The 14,904-nt window shown below is 37.5% G+C and overlaps 1 protein-coding gene across 7 annotated transcripts in view; it reads left to right on the forward strand.

Moving 5' to 3' along the window:
* The first annotated feature begins 134 nt into the window (after nucleotides 1-134).
* The window catches only part of DMXL2 (Dmx like 2), an 80,778-nt gene continuing 66,008 nt past the window's right edge, over nucleotides 135-14,904 (forward strand). For 6 of the 7 annotated variants that reach the window (XR_012043693.1, XR_012043692.1, XM_072869193.1 and 3 more), the window contains exons 1-6: nucleotides 135-372; nucleotides 9,296-9,421; nucleotides 11,157-11,228; nucleotides 11,936-12,014; nucleotides 12,655-12,811; nucleotides 13,782-13,848. Coding sequence is in view for 5 of the 7 variants with exons in the window: in XM_072869193.1 (XP_072725294.1) it covers nucleotides 286-372; nucleotides 9,296-9,421; nucleotides 11,157-11,228; nucleotides 11,936-12,014; nucleotides 12,655-12,811; nucleotides 13,782-13,848 (588 nt within the window). In the remaining 2 variants the exon portion in view is untranslated. Of the gene's footprint in view, nucleotides 373-9,295; nucleotides 9,422-11,156; nucleotides 11,229-11,935; nucleotides 12,015-12,654; nucleotides 12,812-13,781; nucleotides 13,849-14,904 lie in introns of those variants that run through there. The other variant, XM_072869195.1, reaches the window with a different exon arrangement.

The following is a 14,904-nucleotide window of genomic DNA, read 5'->3' on the forward strand; positions in this document are numbered from 1 at the left end:
GCGGGCGCGCGCACAGCGGCGCTCCCCAACGGCCGCGGCTCGCGCAGAGGCGGTGCCTGCGCGCGCCTCACCTGATTCAGGCGCTGCCCGGCGCGTGCGCCGCCTCCCCCCTTCCTTCCTTCCCCTCCCTCCCTCCCTGGCGCGCGCTCGCGGCGGCAGCGAGCAGGGCCTCGGCCCGCCGGGCGGGCGGGAGCGCGGAGCCATCCGGGTCTCGTCCGCTCGTTGCCGGCGGAGGCGGCGGCCGCGACGCTGCCGTCCCCAGGAGAGCGGGGAGGGGGGGCCGCGATGCATCTCCACCAGGTGCTCACCGGTGCCGTCAACCCCGGGGACAACTGCTACTCGGTGGGCAGCGTTGAGGACATCCCCTTCACGGTAATGGTGGCGATGCGAGGGGAGAAGCGGCGGCGCCCGGGCTGAGGCGGGCGGGGGTGGGGGAAGGGGAGGGTGTTTTGTAGGCCAGGGGGGAGCGGTGGGAGGGGCTGGGGGGTTATTAACCTGCCGGGGTGGGGGGCACGGGCACGGTGGCTTGCGGGCCCTTGTACCGGGGTCAGAAGTACCGGGGTAGTTAAGGCGGGGATTACGAGCGGGGGCCTCGGGGCGGTGCGGTGAAGGCGCGCGGATGAGAGCTGGGATGTTTAGGGGTGGGGTGGGAGCGCTCCTCCGGGGTATCGGGGCGCTCCCGGACAGCCCGGGTCGGGAGGAGACAGGCGTGACCCGCCGCGGAGCGTCGCCGTCTTCCACGCCCTCCGGGAGGGGTCTCGCTGCTCGCTCTTCCCGGGGTGCAGCTGCAGATGGAGGCTGGGATCCGCGGATGCACCCGTCACCTCTAGCGAGTGCTCCGTGGATCGGCTGAATTCGAGTAGGGAGCCAGGGAAACCCCCATATTGTACGTCCCCAAATTTTGCTGGGTGCTTTTTGTGTGTGTGAGGTCCTCCTGCGAAGAGAAAAGAGTCTGTTGCACTAGGCTTCTTAAGAAGCCTATCCACCATTGATGAGCATTTGGCTTCAATTACTGTGGTTAATAAAACACAAATTTGTCAAATGCACCTCTTAAACTAGAGGAGAAAAGAAATTGAAAGAGACGCACCAAGTAAATTTCAAGAGTCCAATAGTTTATATAGTAAAATCTGTTTATCATCCACAGGCTGTTTTTGTCAATTCTAATGGCAATTTACACTTTTTTAGCCTATGATATGCTTCTCTGATTTTAATGAGTGATGAGCTTCTGCAGTGTTTTGCACACTGTCATCTAATCAGTATGTTGTTATTTGGGAATAAATTGTCTCGTTAGGTTTTGTATTAACATTTACAAGCTTATATCCCAGGCACAAACCAATTCCAAGCTAAATGATACAGAGCATCATTTTTACTCTAAGATAACTGTCAGCAGACTTGTCAAACATGTAAAGCTTACTTTAGATTATCACAGATGTCTAATTTCAGTAATAAATGCTTGAAAGCCTTAAGAAATAAAAGGTGCCATGTCTGTCTTTATTTTCCTTGTTCTGCTGCTATGCAGCCATACTGCTATTAAAGGGACCTCTGTTACTTTTGATATTTATATAAGAAGTCGTTTGCTCATATTCATATTCTAATGTGTTTCTTTTTACTCTGTCAATTTGAAAAGTCAATCAACTGGTATTATGAAAGACAAATTTATGCTAATTATCATAATAGTTTTGATAACATAAAAAATGAATAATAATATATATTGTGGTTTATACAAGAATTTTCCAAGAACAAAAGTCACATTTTGCAAAAAAATGCGTAAGCATTTGGTAGCAAATTACTTATGGAACTGCATATAACAGACCTCACTGCCTTCTCTGGCTGCTGCATCCAATTTTTTATAATACTGTAAAGAAGAAACTAAAGGGATAAGTATGGTTTAATAAATGTATCTTCTGGAGTTCCACAGCTGTAACTTTCTTTTTCCCTTTTTCTCTTTTCTCTGTATTTGTGGTATTATTTCCTGCTGTCCTAGACCTTGATCCTATAGCAAACTGTACAGTTAAAAACATCTGCTTGCAAATAGTTTGGGGTCTTATATCCAAATTCTTAGGAAGTTAGTCACCTGAGTGACTCTCAGTAGCATCATAGTTGACCATCCACTGCAGGTGTCACTTTTGTTAATGCCTAACTTTAAGTTCTGTTGGTCAACATCAGTTATGCTGTATTGACATAGCTTTGTCCCCCCAAACCATTAAGCTGTTTGGAGTCATAACTGTAACTTGGATCCTGAAGCAGTATTTGCAGTTTAGGCAAGAGATCATCTATTTTGGTGACAGAGCCTGACTCTATAGACATGCTCTGAAGACCCAATACCTGTCAGCCTCTAGAACACAGCAGAAGCAGAGCAGTAAAAGGCAAGAGGTTAAGGGAGATCTAGAGAGTATGTGCTGTACTATATGAATCCATATGAAGTTAGGCTGTGGCAGAGGAGCTGTTGTTTGTGTGCGCATGTGCTTGCTTATGTTTTGGTTGATGTTAGGGCATTCATTTAAAATGTGTGAGAACTAGTTCAAAATTGCTACAACTGATTCATCGCAGGGACTTGAAAATATGGCTTTTTTGTGTGCAGAAATGAATGACTCATGTATAAGTTACTCCACTTGAACAGTAGAATAATGGCTTGGGTACATGTATATGTGTATTCACTAGTTAGTTTTGGAGCTATTTCCTTTCTTTTTTTGAGGAGGAGAAGGAGAAATGTTCTCTTAATATGAACTTGCTTTAGATGCCCAACTTCAGCAATCTTAGGATTCTGAGAGAAGGAACACATTTTCTTCTGACCTGATTAGGGACACTGCAATTCTCAGGTTCTTCTTCATCCTTCCTTTCCTCTATGCTTTGTTCTTGGTTTGTTTACATGACTCCTTGCTGGGGATAAAGATAAGCTTTTAATTTCCAAGTCTGTAGCTAGAGCTAAGATGATAACATGTTCTGCCTCAACTTTTTTTAAAGCTTTGGTGAAAGTAATCTAGTTATTCTGAGAATAAGAAAGGGAAAAGAGATAATTTTGCCACTATTTTTTCTTTACCTGATAAAAAACAAGTATTTGTGACTCCATAAAGCAAAACAAACCCAAAGAACTAGAGACAGTTGCTGTACGTTGGCTACAGAGGTTTTCTCAGTCCTTTATCTGATATGTGCATAGTGTCCTTTCCTCCTTATGCTCCCACATCTGCTTGCAGCAATCCTGACATGTATCTAGCATTTCCCGAATAAGGGATGAAGCACAGAGATGTTTGGTTTACAAACTGGTTTGTGGAGGATGTAGCTGTATCGTGTCCAGTCTAGTCAAGTGGGTAATACACAGGAAAAATTGTTTGAAGGGTGATTAGAAGCAAAACAGCTTCATAACACTGTTTTCTACCAGGCAGTCTCTTCAGCCTCCCTTCCTCTGAGCTGCTTATGCAGCTCCACTGCATAAGCAAAGGGTTTAACTACTAAATGACAGAAGTTCTGGTTTTGTAATTTCTGGTAATAATTCTGTGCACTATTCAACTTGCCATTGCTTCATGTTCCCATTTCAGCAAATATTGTTAACAGTGTTTCACAAATGAGTTTACAGAAGGTCAGAGTTGAGCTTTATACAGAAGGGCCTTACAGCACATGCCCTGCCTAGACAGAAGAAGGGTATGTTATTTGAACCTCATAGTCTAACTGGCAGCTAGTAAGTTTTTAAAAGTAGTAAACTGCATTTTTCAAACCATGGTTGATTTCACTTAGCTTTTGTTGTTAAGCAGCTGTTTTACGTTGAGCCAATTTCAGTCACTGACCCTAACTCTGAGTAGGATGTATGTTGCCAGCCTGACTTTCTGTAATGTGGAGTAAGGTGGTTTCAAATAAAGACAATGAGCTGTTCTGATTCTGTTTATATGACTTCTGCCCTTTGTCCAAGCTCAGGGTTGTTTTTTTCCCCCTGAAACTCTGAACAGAATGTAGCTGTTTCTAAAGTCAGTCTAGGTTTTAAAAAAAAAATAATCCATAGGTATGTCAATCACCTAAAGACTAGATTCTGAAAGTATAAAAATTCCAAGCTCTGGCTAGTATCCCACAAATAGAAGATGATGAATATTTATATCTTGTAAGAGGTACCACTAAATGCACAAAATTTGGAACTCTAAACATTATTAATGAAAAATCAGAATATCAGATTTTAGGGGTATCTGTACAGAAGAACTTTTTGATAGAAGTGAAAAAAATTTATTATTTGTCATTTTTGAAACGGACAAGCTTCTTGGCATCTTCTATGCCAGTACTGACACTTGGCCTGGAACTGCGTGCAATGAATTTCAGAAGCTGTTGCGGATGAAAGTCTCCCACACACATGTAAACTTTTTTACCTCATTGAAAACAGCAAAATCTTCATCCACACCATTATGTCCACAAGATACAGCAACTGACAATAGGTTTTATTTGCTGTGTAGGGTTCTCCTCTACTTCATCCTTCTTGAAGAATTACTTATTAAAACCCTTATTTACAAATCCCTCAGTTATTTATTACTACTTACGTATATCTATATGTTCTCCACTCTGTCATGTTTATGTGAACTGGATTACAGATGCTTAACATCTGAATCCTTACTATGTTATTTTTTTCTCTGAAGCTCTGTGTGTAAGCATATTGTAAAGTATTTAATCATGAATTCATCTCAAATATCAGTTTAGGAAAGCCTGTTCTACAGGCACAGTCTAGTAGTGGGTTGGGGTTTTTTTCAGTTATTCTGCTAGTTTGCATTAAGTGTATGTAATTCTACTAGTACTTAGCCAGGGGAGGGGGGAAGTGTAAATGTGTCCATTGATGAGAGTTTGGAAATGTTTCAGAATTCAGGTGTCTTCATCACTAATAGGAAGGTGGAGGAATTTCTGCATCTTATACGTTTACTATCCATAGCCAGAAACTTAAGGATAAGTGTTGTTATACTGGAGGAGTACTGTAAGGCCAATACAGGCTTTAATTCAGGTTTTAATACAGATTTTAATTAATTTATGTAATTTTAGATGTTTATGAACTTCTTTTTTTAATACCACTGTGGGCTGATTCTGTTTCTTCCACATCATTTACCATCTTGAAATGCCTCTGTACCCCTAATAGTGCACTCTGGAGCTTGAGGATTTTTGGTCTATTTCACTTATGCCAAATTTGTGAAGAGTTGCAGGTTATAGAAAGAGAAGAATTGTTTTTTATACGGAGAAAAATATTTATATAAAGAAAAAACAAGATGAGAATGTAAAGGAGTAATTGTTTCCCTGTCTGTTAGTTCCAGTGTTCAACATTAAAATTAGAGAACCAAACCGGAAAACACAGGCAGCTGAAAAAGAGAGATGCACATGCTGCTTTCATATTATCTGAAAATTGAGGATATAGCATAAACTCTTACAGTAGGACACAATGTCCTACTTCTGTCTGGTGCTCCTGCATTCGATTAGAGCTTTGTCACTGTTCATTTCAGTGGTCCTAGATCTTGACAGTTAAAGCAGACATTGGCAAACTACAGCTTATTAGTTGCTTATAGATCCTGCAAGTCATCCTTGCATTCTGGTGGTTTTGCAACTCCATTTAATTTTCTCTTTGAAGTTATCAGTGACATTAGAAATGGAGGTTGGCAGATCTTCCATGTGGGTGGTTTTTACTGCACTTGTTTCATTCAGTGACTGTTTATAATTCTGTTTATCTAAGACCTCTGTGCTGCTCTCATCCATTACGGTATCTCAGCATCTTATTTTCCATCTTTCCTTTTTGTATGGCTTACCAATCTTCCATTCCTTTTATCAGGCTATGCAGATTGTTAGTCTGTTGCCACAAATATTGTGGCCACTGTTATTCTGGCAAGACACACCTGTGGTGGCATGAATGATCTCCCTGAAGATGTTGTCAGCTGAATCCTTAAGAAGGAACTACTGATGTTAAATATTATGACACTTCCCTATTCTTTGCCAATGTAGGGTGCTTCTACTGCATTACCAGCTTAAGGAGTGAAAGGACAAAATGAAAAGATGATTTAATAGAAATGTGTTCTGTTCAAGTATAAACATGTTAATATGTTGAGTATATTAGAAAAGCCTCATAAAAGTAATCAAATGGAAAACTTGTATTTAGAGGTATAATGTGAAATATGGAAATATCTTTCAATACAGAAAAGTATATTGACCTTTTCTGTTTTGAGAAATTTGGAGACTATAAATGTGAAAAAGTGAACATTTGTTTTAAAATGAGGGGACATCTTTTCTCAAAGGTGGGGTTATAATAAACGTACTACTCAAAGTAAATTTAAGATTTAAGGTAAATATACTTTAATATACTTTCAAGAAATGAGAGACATTCTCAGAATAAATATCTACACTGAGAAAATGACCCCAGAACCAAGAGACAGCACTTGCTCAAAGAACCTAGAGCTGAAGGCTGACAGGCTGCTGTTGGGAATGTGTGCTGACTAAGGTCTCTAATGGGCTGGATGCTCTCTGTTGGCATGGGACACTTAGGTGTGCTGAGTCACTTGTTGGTACAGTGCCAAACACAGGCAAAGAATAGGAAGGATATGAGTGACAGTAATAAGATTTCGCTTAGGAAAGAGATCTCTACATCTTGATGATTCTTTAAGAAAAAAATAAATTTTCTACTATAAACCACCCTTTTAATTCACAACCACCTTTTTACTTAACTTTGTAAAAATATGCTAAATAGTATAATTAGCCAGAAAAATACTGCTTTGCTATAATAGGAAGTGTGGATAGGGGACAGGAGAGAAAAGAAACTAAAACATTTAAAAAGGAAGACACTAAATTCTTTTGCTTAACAGGGTCAACAGACATACTCAAGTATAAAGTATTTTCTGTTTCATGTATTATCGACTGTACAAACACATACAAACGTGCATGTTTAAGAACAGTAAGCATAAGGAAATTAAAGTTGAGAAGTCTTTTCCTTTCCCTATATCATTTCCGAGACACATGTCCATGTCTCCTGCTAACAGGATTGTAACTAGTGATAAATTATGTTTAATTTAGTTTGAAATTTGCAAATCAAGTTATCAATACTGACAATGAAAAAAAAATAGGGTATCTGAAAGGTTTAAGTCCTTGTTTGAAGTGCATTGGTACCTTTTTTACTGTATTAGATAACAATTTAAATCATGTTTTTTAGTAGGTTTGTATTAGTAGTTTTGAGGCAGACTGTTGAAAAGAAGGTGAGTCTTTCAATGTTTACTGTTTTAATTGATCACCCTTTGAAGTAAATAGTAGGAGAATCAATTGCTTGTGAACATTAGAATTCTGAATAAATTACTGGAACAAGAGGACCTGCTTTTATTTTCCTGTCTACTTATGGACATTCACACCCTCGTCTCAATCTTCTTCCTTCCTACTTGTGAACATTTGCTGGCCTTTACAGCATTCCACACCGCTGGTGAAGTTTGCTTTGCAACAAATTTCCATATAAAAAATAGGAAAACAACAAAATGAAAAGACTCTGTTCAATGCCAAAACTTATCTCAGAATCTCATCTTTCTTTCTCTTACTTTCTGGAAATAATCCTATTCCATTTTAATAATAACTTATTCCCTTCCAGACTGGGTCTAATAATTGCATAGCCTAATCATCAAGGAGCTAGGATATTCTGTTACATAGCTAATCTCCCTCTAACAACCTTTTAGCAGTTGGTTTTTTTTCCCCTCTCCTGCTTACATTGTGAATAACTCCAGTATCAGTTCCTCAGAGCTTCCCAGAACAATGGTTGTGGGCTTGAGGATTCAGACAATACTGCATCACTTTATTTTTGTGAGATGACCTTGGAAACCTTTTAGACAATCTATGTTTTGTACGCAGTTTTCATTTTTGTGTGTGTAATTGTATGGTGTGTTAATTTCTGAGGCCTGAGTTTCTGCTTTGCTGCTTGTATTGCTGTTCCTTTCTTGTTTTTAGCAGTGACTGTACTTTCAGTAAATTAAGCCTTTTTCTTCAGACTTTATCACTTGTTGCTCCTTCCCAGGAGGATCAGAAGTAGATATAAAAGGTCATGAGATCTAAATTGTCCGTTCTAGTTCCAGTGGTTGCTTGCACCATTATCTTAGTGTGCTCATCAATGGGCGTTGAGTCTGTAAATCGATAGAAATACGCACAACTTCTCATACACTTCTCAAAAATAATACAGGTAGTTTTTAAACTGATTGATGTCAAAGGAGAGGGCTAGGACTCAGTAATTTGGAAATTATTGTGAAAGAAGCAGGGGACAACTTAAAATGACAAAGTAATTTTGTACCATCTGAAATTGACTGCTGAGGACTTGCACTCTCTGCTTAAGTCAGCTGTTGTAAAATTTCTGCCTACTGTACTGGAATCAGTGGAACACTTACTTTAAGGAAAGAAACTTCTAGCTATAACTGTTTACTTTAAAAAGGCCTAGTGGTAGATTGATGCTAGGCAGGGATTTCTAAGCCTGAATGTGGGAGTTCAGTGGAACAGATCATCTGGAGTGATTAAACTTTTCAGAATATTCTGGCACACTAGGACAGGTGACATGTTGGCAGGCATATATATTTATTCTGCCAATAAAAAGTTCTACAAGCTATCATTGTTCTATAACTTATTCTTAAACAAATTATTTAGACTGTAGTGTATATTGCACAAGATACAATATATCCAAGACAAAACTTTGTTGTTTTACAGTCTTATAGTGATGTGCACTTCTTAAAACTCAGAAAAGCCCAGAAATTGGATTCTTATAGAAAAGAATCACATAATATTATTTAAAAAAAAAAAAAATGTACGGGGGGGGCAGGACACACACATATTTAAGAAATGTATATGCTAATTCAATAATAAATGCACCTGAATAGTAAACTCTTGGCTGCCTTGCTCTGAGGCAACAAGAATTGGAGGGGAGAAAAAAACCCAACTAAAACGTAAAAAAACTCCACAAAACAAACAAAAGTGAAAGTACACACAGAGCTTAAGTTCTAGAATAAGTTTGGGGGGTGGTTTTTTTTTGTTGTTGTTGCTTGGTTTTTTGGTGTTGTGGTTTTTTGTTGGTGTTTGTTTGTTTGTTTTTTTTTACTGTTTCTGTTTGTGTGATTTAAACCCTAGAAGAGTTAAGGTCTCCTTTGTTACTTTGTTTTTACTTGTTGCTTATTCTGCTGGTGCTACTCAATTGGCGAGAATAAACCAGCTACATAGTAACACCTTGTTTCAATGGAGATTTTCACAGCTCTCTCAAAAACATAAGTCGTCTAATAAGTATCAGTTATTTTTTTAAATACACTTTTAATTGTATTTCTTTTAAAAAATATTTCAGGCATATGGCTCTGGTTGTGACATTGTTATTCTGGCAAATGACTTTGAATGTGTACAAATTATTCCTGGTGCTAAACATGGAAACATCCAGGTCAGTTGTGTGGAGTGCTCTCAACGACAAGGCAGGGTAAGGATTTTAATAAATTTGTACAGAATTTAAAAAAAAATGGAATACTCTAAATGAAATAATTAAACAGCAATATAATACCTTAATGGTATTAAAGAGTTCATTTCATGACAAAGATCAGTTTGTACTGATCTGTAACTTTGAGTAACACCTCTTGCGTTACTCAGAGAATTGTTTCAATTTAATAGTAATTTGGGCGGGGGAGGGGGGGAGGGGAAGCAGGAGGCATCCTGTAACAATGGTTTTTATTCCTTTCCAGGACCTGCAATAACAGGTCTCACAAAATGTGGAAATATGTATTAGTTCCAGTATAGTATCAGAACTGGAATGGTACTAAAATTATTGCTATTGTCTCCATTATTGTATACTTTAATTTAGCTAAAGAAGACATGGATAAATCATTCATGTATACATATATATACACATGTGTGTGTGTGTTTGTGTGTCCTACAAAGTAATTAATTAGAAATACTTTATTTTTCAGAAAAGCTTAGGCATGTTTACTGTGTTTAGAAGTTCTCCAGTATGAGCCGTCATAACTGCATGGCCCCTTGCCTGGCTATGTGGTTTTAATCCCTAAACAATGCTAAAGAGACAGTTTAGATTGCTGAGAAAAAAATATTTTCTATGAGTTATGGTAGTGCACTGAGCAAGTTTTGTTTATAAATTGTGACTGCCTACTAATATTAGCTAGTTAAAAATTGGTTGCAGTATTGAGAAAGTCCTAGTTAGGATTCAGGCAGGTTTAGCTGGCAAGGTGCCTGCACTGCAGCCGTGCAGGCCCAGTAGGACTGGAAGAGAGATTCCAGCTGCACAGCTGACCCCTGCAAGATCACTATGAACCCCTGGGTGGTTCTGTATTCAGGACTCTGAACTCATGGTCTGTTCTTTTCTTTGGGAGTGTGTTGTTGCAGCCTTCCCCCCGCCACTCCCCTCCCCCAGAAGAGGAAATAAGATTTCATAATAAACGTCATGAAACTTTTACATCACTTCTGTATTGAGGAAACTAGATCCTGAATGGGAAGAACTTAAACAGTTTTTCTTTTAAATATCTTTAAAGGAAGAAAAAGGAATTTTAAAGATAATCAAAAGTACTCATAACCATATGAGTATTAGGAACATGACCAGATAAATTCCTAATAAAGACCATTTTGTGTATGGAGGTTTCTGTGAAACAAGTGGGTGAAAGAAATTGAGGGGTTCAGAGGTACAAGTACTTCAGTTTCTCTGCTTACCATTTGTCTCCCCTCAAAATGTATTTAACTGTTCAAAATAGAATTACATTTCCTCCTGTCTCTCGTAATTATTTAGTGGTACAAAATGGAATCTGGGAACACACTGAGACCCAGACACTAATAATTAATTTATTAGTTAGTTGTGAAGTAGACAGAACGTGAGCTGAAGTAGTGAAGGCATCAGCTTTCCCTCGTGCATTAACAGTAGTTACCCTAGAAGAATATATGAGATCTGATTGACAGTGTTTATCCCACTGAACAAAACATCTTCCTACTTAGAGTTAAAATCTTAAAGATGGGCTTGTTCAGAAGTATGTATTTCTCAACTTCCTTAAGAAATTACACAATTAATCACATTTGTATTAATTTCACTTTTCTTGAACAACAGCACACAGAAGAGGTACTGGAAATTCTTTAGCTATTTTGGAATACTAAGGAGCGGTTACACTTATCTCCTAACTTTACATTTTGAGTTGTTGGGTTTTTTTTCTTTTTTTTAGATTGCAGCATCATATGGAAATGCTGTTTGCATTTTTGAACCGCTTGGTATAAATTCTCATAAAAGAAATTGTGTAAGTATGTATTTCATGATTGTAATTCGATTTAGGCTCTTAGAAGAGGCAAAAGTCTGTCTGCCAGTTGTTGTTGTTATTATATTACATTGGCATGCAAAAGAGTAACAGATAAACATTTTCCACCATCCATAATAAAATTGGATGGGTAGAATCTTCCACTGCATGAATCAAACTGGGGACTGCATTCCTCCTAAGCTCACAACAACATCTTGTTCTCGAATCTCATACTGGAATGACATAGTGACAAGTTGGTGTTTCTTTAACTTGAAGAGGTCATCAGACGTGTGGTACAGAAATATGACTTAGACTTGTATACGTGTACCTAGGCTTGTTTTAACAGCACAGCCATGGCCGAGCACTCAAGCATTAAGTATGTTCCCAAGCAGGTTTCACGATCTTTTTTGCACCTATATTGCCATCTCTTATGTTGTTATAAATGTATGACCTAACTAGTTTAAAGTAATCTACAGGTATATTTGTATGTGACAGGTCCAGATCTGGTTCACAGGGCGTTCTGTGATGCATTTAATTTTTATAAAACAATTAAAGAAATTAGTAAAACTAGATTCAGCAATCTACCACTGGGTCCTGAATGTTTTTGCAACAGGCGTAATAGCAATTTCGTAGAGAAAGAAAGAAATACCAATACCGTGGTATTTTGCTGTTGATGTGAGAATTAATCTTTTACTCTTTTTAAACTACAGCAGCTGAAGTGTCAGTGGCTTAAAACTGGGCAATTCTTCCTCAGTTCTATGACTTACAACCTGGCATGGGATCCTCAAGGTAATGTGAAGTTTGTGAAGCATTTGTTCAACATTTGTAGTTAGGAGAACTTGAACACAAATTATTTTTATTGTAATAAAGTGAGAGCATGAATATGGAAATTCTAGATTATCTGCTCTCAGGCAGTGTTGCGTAAAATGTGAGGCTACAGTTAGCATTTGTGAAGATGCTGTGCCAAGTATTTGAGTCTCTTATGCAAGATCTTAGTTCAGGAATCACAGTGTTAAGCTGCTAACTGACTTAAATTACCACTAATAATAATTTAAATAGAATTTTATCACTATTAAGGTCAGCAATGTACCTGAACACAGATATTTATAAGATGTCTAACAATGTGTATTTATTTGAGATGTGAATGGCTATTTAGCATCTGCAACATTCTTTATTAAGTATGATTTATCATTTGAAGTAATGAAAAAAACCTTGATGTTCTTTCTTAAAAGGTATTATAAATTCAAAATGTTTTAATAAAACCAGCTGTATAATATGATTGAATACCCTATCATATTTAAAATGGACTTTATAAAATTGAGTTTTCAACCTGTTTTGAATATTTCTCAACAAAATATGATGACAGTCTTAATCTTTCAATATGCATGCATCATCTTGGTTTCACAGCTTTGATATTACTCACTTTCAGGTAACAGGCTGCTGACAGCAACTGACTTTTTGCAATTGTGGGCCCCTCCATCTAGTAGCATTCTAGAAGAAGACGAAGATGCTGATCCTGACAATCAGATCAAAGATGATAAAGTTCTCCCAGTTCTAAATGACTGGAAATGTGTCTGGCAGTGCAAGTGAGTGAGATAATTTTTATTTTAAGACAAATTGCAATGCCACCTCATATATCAAAGCTATATTCTCTCCAAAACTGTATTTTAAAATGTGCTTTTAAATCAGCTTAAAATAGCATAAAATTCAAACAATGTAAGTTACTCCAAATAAAAATTTCTGACTTTTTCAAGTGACCTATCACCAGATAACCTAGTCAAAAGCTTACCCAAACTGTAGCACTGGCAATGTATCAAAAATGCCCCTGTTTTCTCATCTTTGAAAGTAATGCTGAGATATTGGATGAGGCTGAACAGAGGAGCAGTTGCAGGCAGATATGCTACACTGATAAAGATGAGAGCTGCTTCCTGAATCTTAGGAAGAGGGTTCTGAAACTCTTTCTACCCAGTTCTGTTTGAGATCCATGTTACAGAAGTGCTTCATGATCAGCCATTTCCATATATATGCAGACTTGGGAAGCAGCTGCCTATGAACCTGTTTTCTCTTGACTTTTTTGAAGCCATTTTAGATTTTGTGCCCACAAAGCACTGCGTGGGCTGCTTTCCTCTTTCAGACAGCTGACCCATAAGATGTAGTCACAGACAAATAGTACCACAAATTATCTAAAAGATCTTCACTTTCGTTTCTTCCTACTATTTGTCTTGGCTTCACTGGGAGTAGAGGAGCAGGTGGGACAAACTTCACTTCTGTGATCTCGTCGGATCTAGCCTAGGCTTGTTGTACTTAAAACAATTTATTTTATGGGCTGATTTTTGGTAAAACTGTGAAAATACTAAATATTTTGTTTCATTGTAGCAAATACTTTTTAGGCTTCTGCTATTTCTAAAGTATCCTTAAAGCAACAACTATAAAATACTAATATATTTCATTTAAATAATGAACAGTAATACTTAATCAACTGAATACATATGGAATAATACTATAGAATAAATAGACTTTATTTACAACTTAAAAATTTATTCCCATGTTCTTTAGGACTGCAGTATCAGTACATTTAATGGCATGGTCTCCTGATGGTGAATACTTTGCAACAGCTGGGAAGGTAAGGACAAAAAAAAGAATAATTAAATAAGTCTTTGCAATGTTTTGCATTTGTTTGATAAAAGTAAATAAGTAATATAGAATAGTCCTGGACTATACACTTTATTGTAGTCTGAGCTAAGTTAAATTATCATCTCATGTGTAATGCTGTATTTTCGTGTAATTCCGTGAATTTTGGCAATTGAAGAACACAATTGGACAACAAGAAATTGGATTTAGCTGTGTACTCTTACTGAATAATTGAGAATCAACCTGCAAATACAGTGACAGTGATACAGACTTCTATATATGTATTTTAGGTAAAGTACATTTGGATGAACTTTCAGATATGCATAAACATATTTTTCTACTCCAGTTGGAAATAACGAGGATAAATATTAGATCATTATGGTAGAACACATACACATTTAAACTGGTATAATATGCACACCTCAGTGGCTAAATTAGAAAATATTTTCTATTTAGTGAATTCTGTGTTCAATTATCAGTTCTTAACATCTATTTCAGTTTGGCATGTTTTTTGTCAAATTGCTATTCAAGCTAAGTTTTCAATTAATAATTCTCTTTAACGTTACCCTCTCATTTGAGTGATTCACTTTGGTTTTCAGGTCTGGATAGGTAAGCATTTATTGCTTGCATTTAATGTTTGTTGAACAATGAGATGAATTTTAGGAACCTTTATTTTCTTACACTTACTAAAGAGGACAACTGAATCATGAGCTGCATTGTTTTATGACTAAAAATGTACTTACAACACCTTAATAAATATTATATTTAGAATCATTGTGGTTAGAAAATTATAAAAATATTTGCTTAATTCCATATTTCTATTTCCATTAATATACTTTTATATAGCTAAGAATTTGACTAAGTAGATGAGGCAGATGGTTCCAGAAGTAATTTTCTGTTTGTAGGACAGCTCTATATTAGTTGTTTCATGAGATACACAGCTTTGATCATAATTGTTAACAGGGCTGCCTGTCAGACTTCCTTCTTGCAGAATCTCTGGTCAGATACTGTACTTTTTGATGCTTGTCAGGAAGTACTATCTTTTATC

Source organism: Ciconia boyciana, chromosome 8 (genome assembly GCF_034638445.1).
Source record: "Ciconia boyciana chromosome 8, ASM3463844v1, whole genome shotgun sequence".
NCBI lineage: Eukaryota > Metazoa > Chordata > Aves > Ciconiiformes > Ciconiidae > Ciconia > Ciconia boyciana.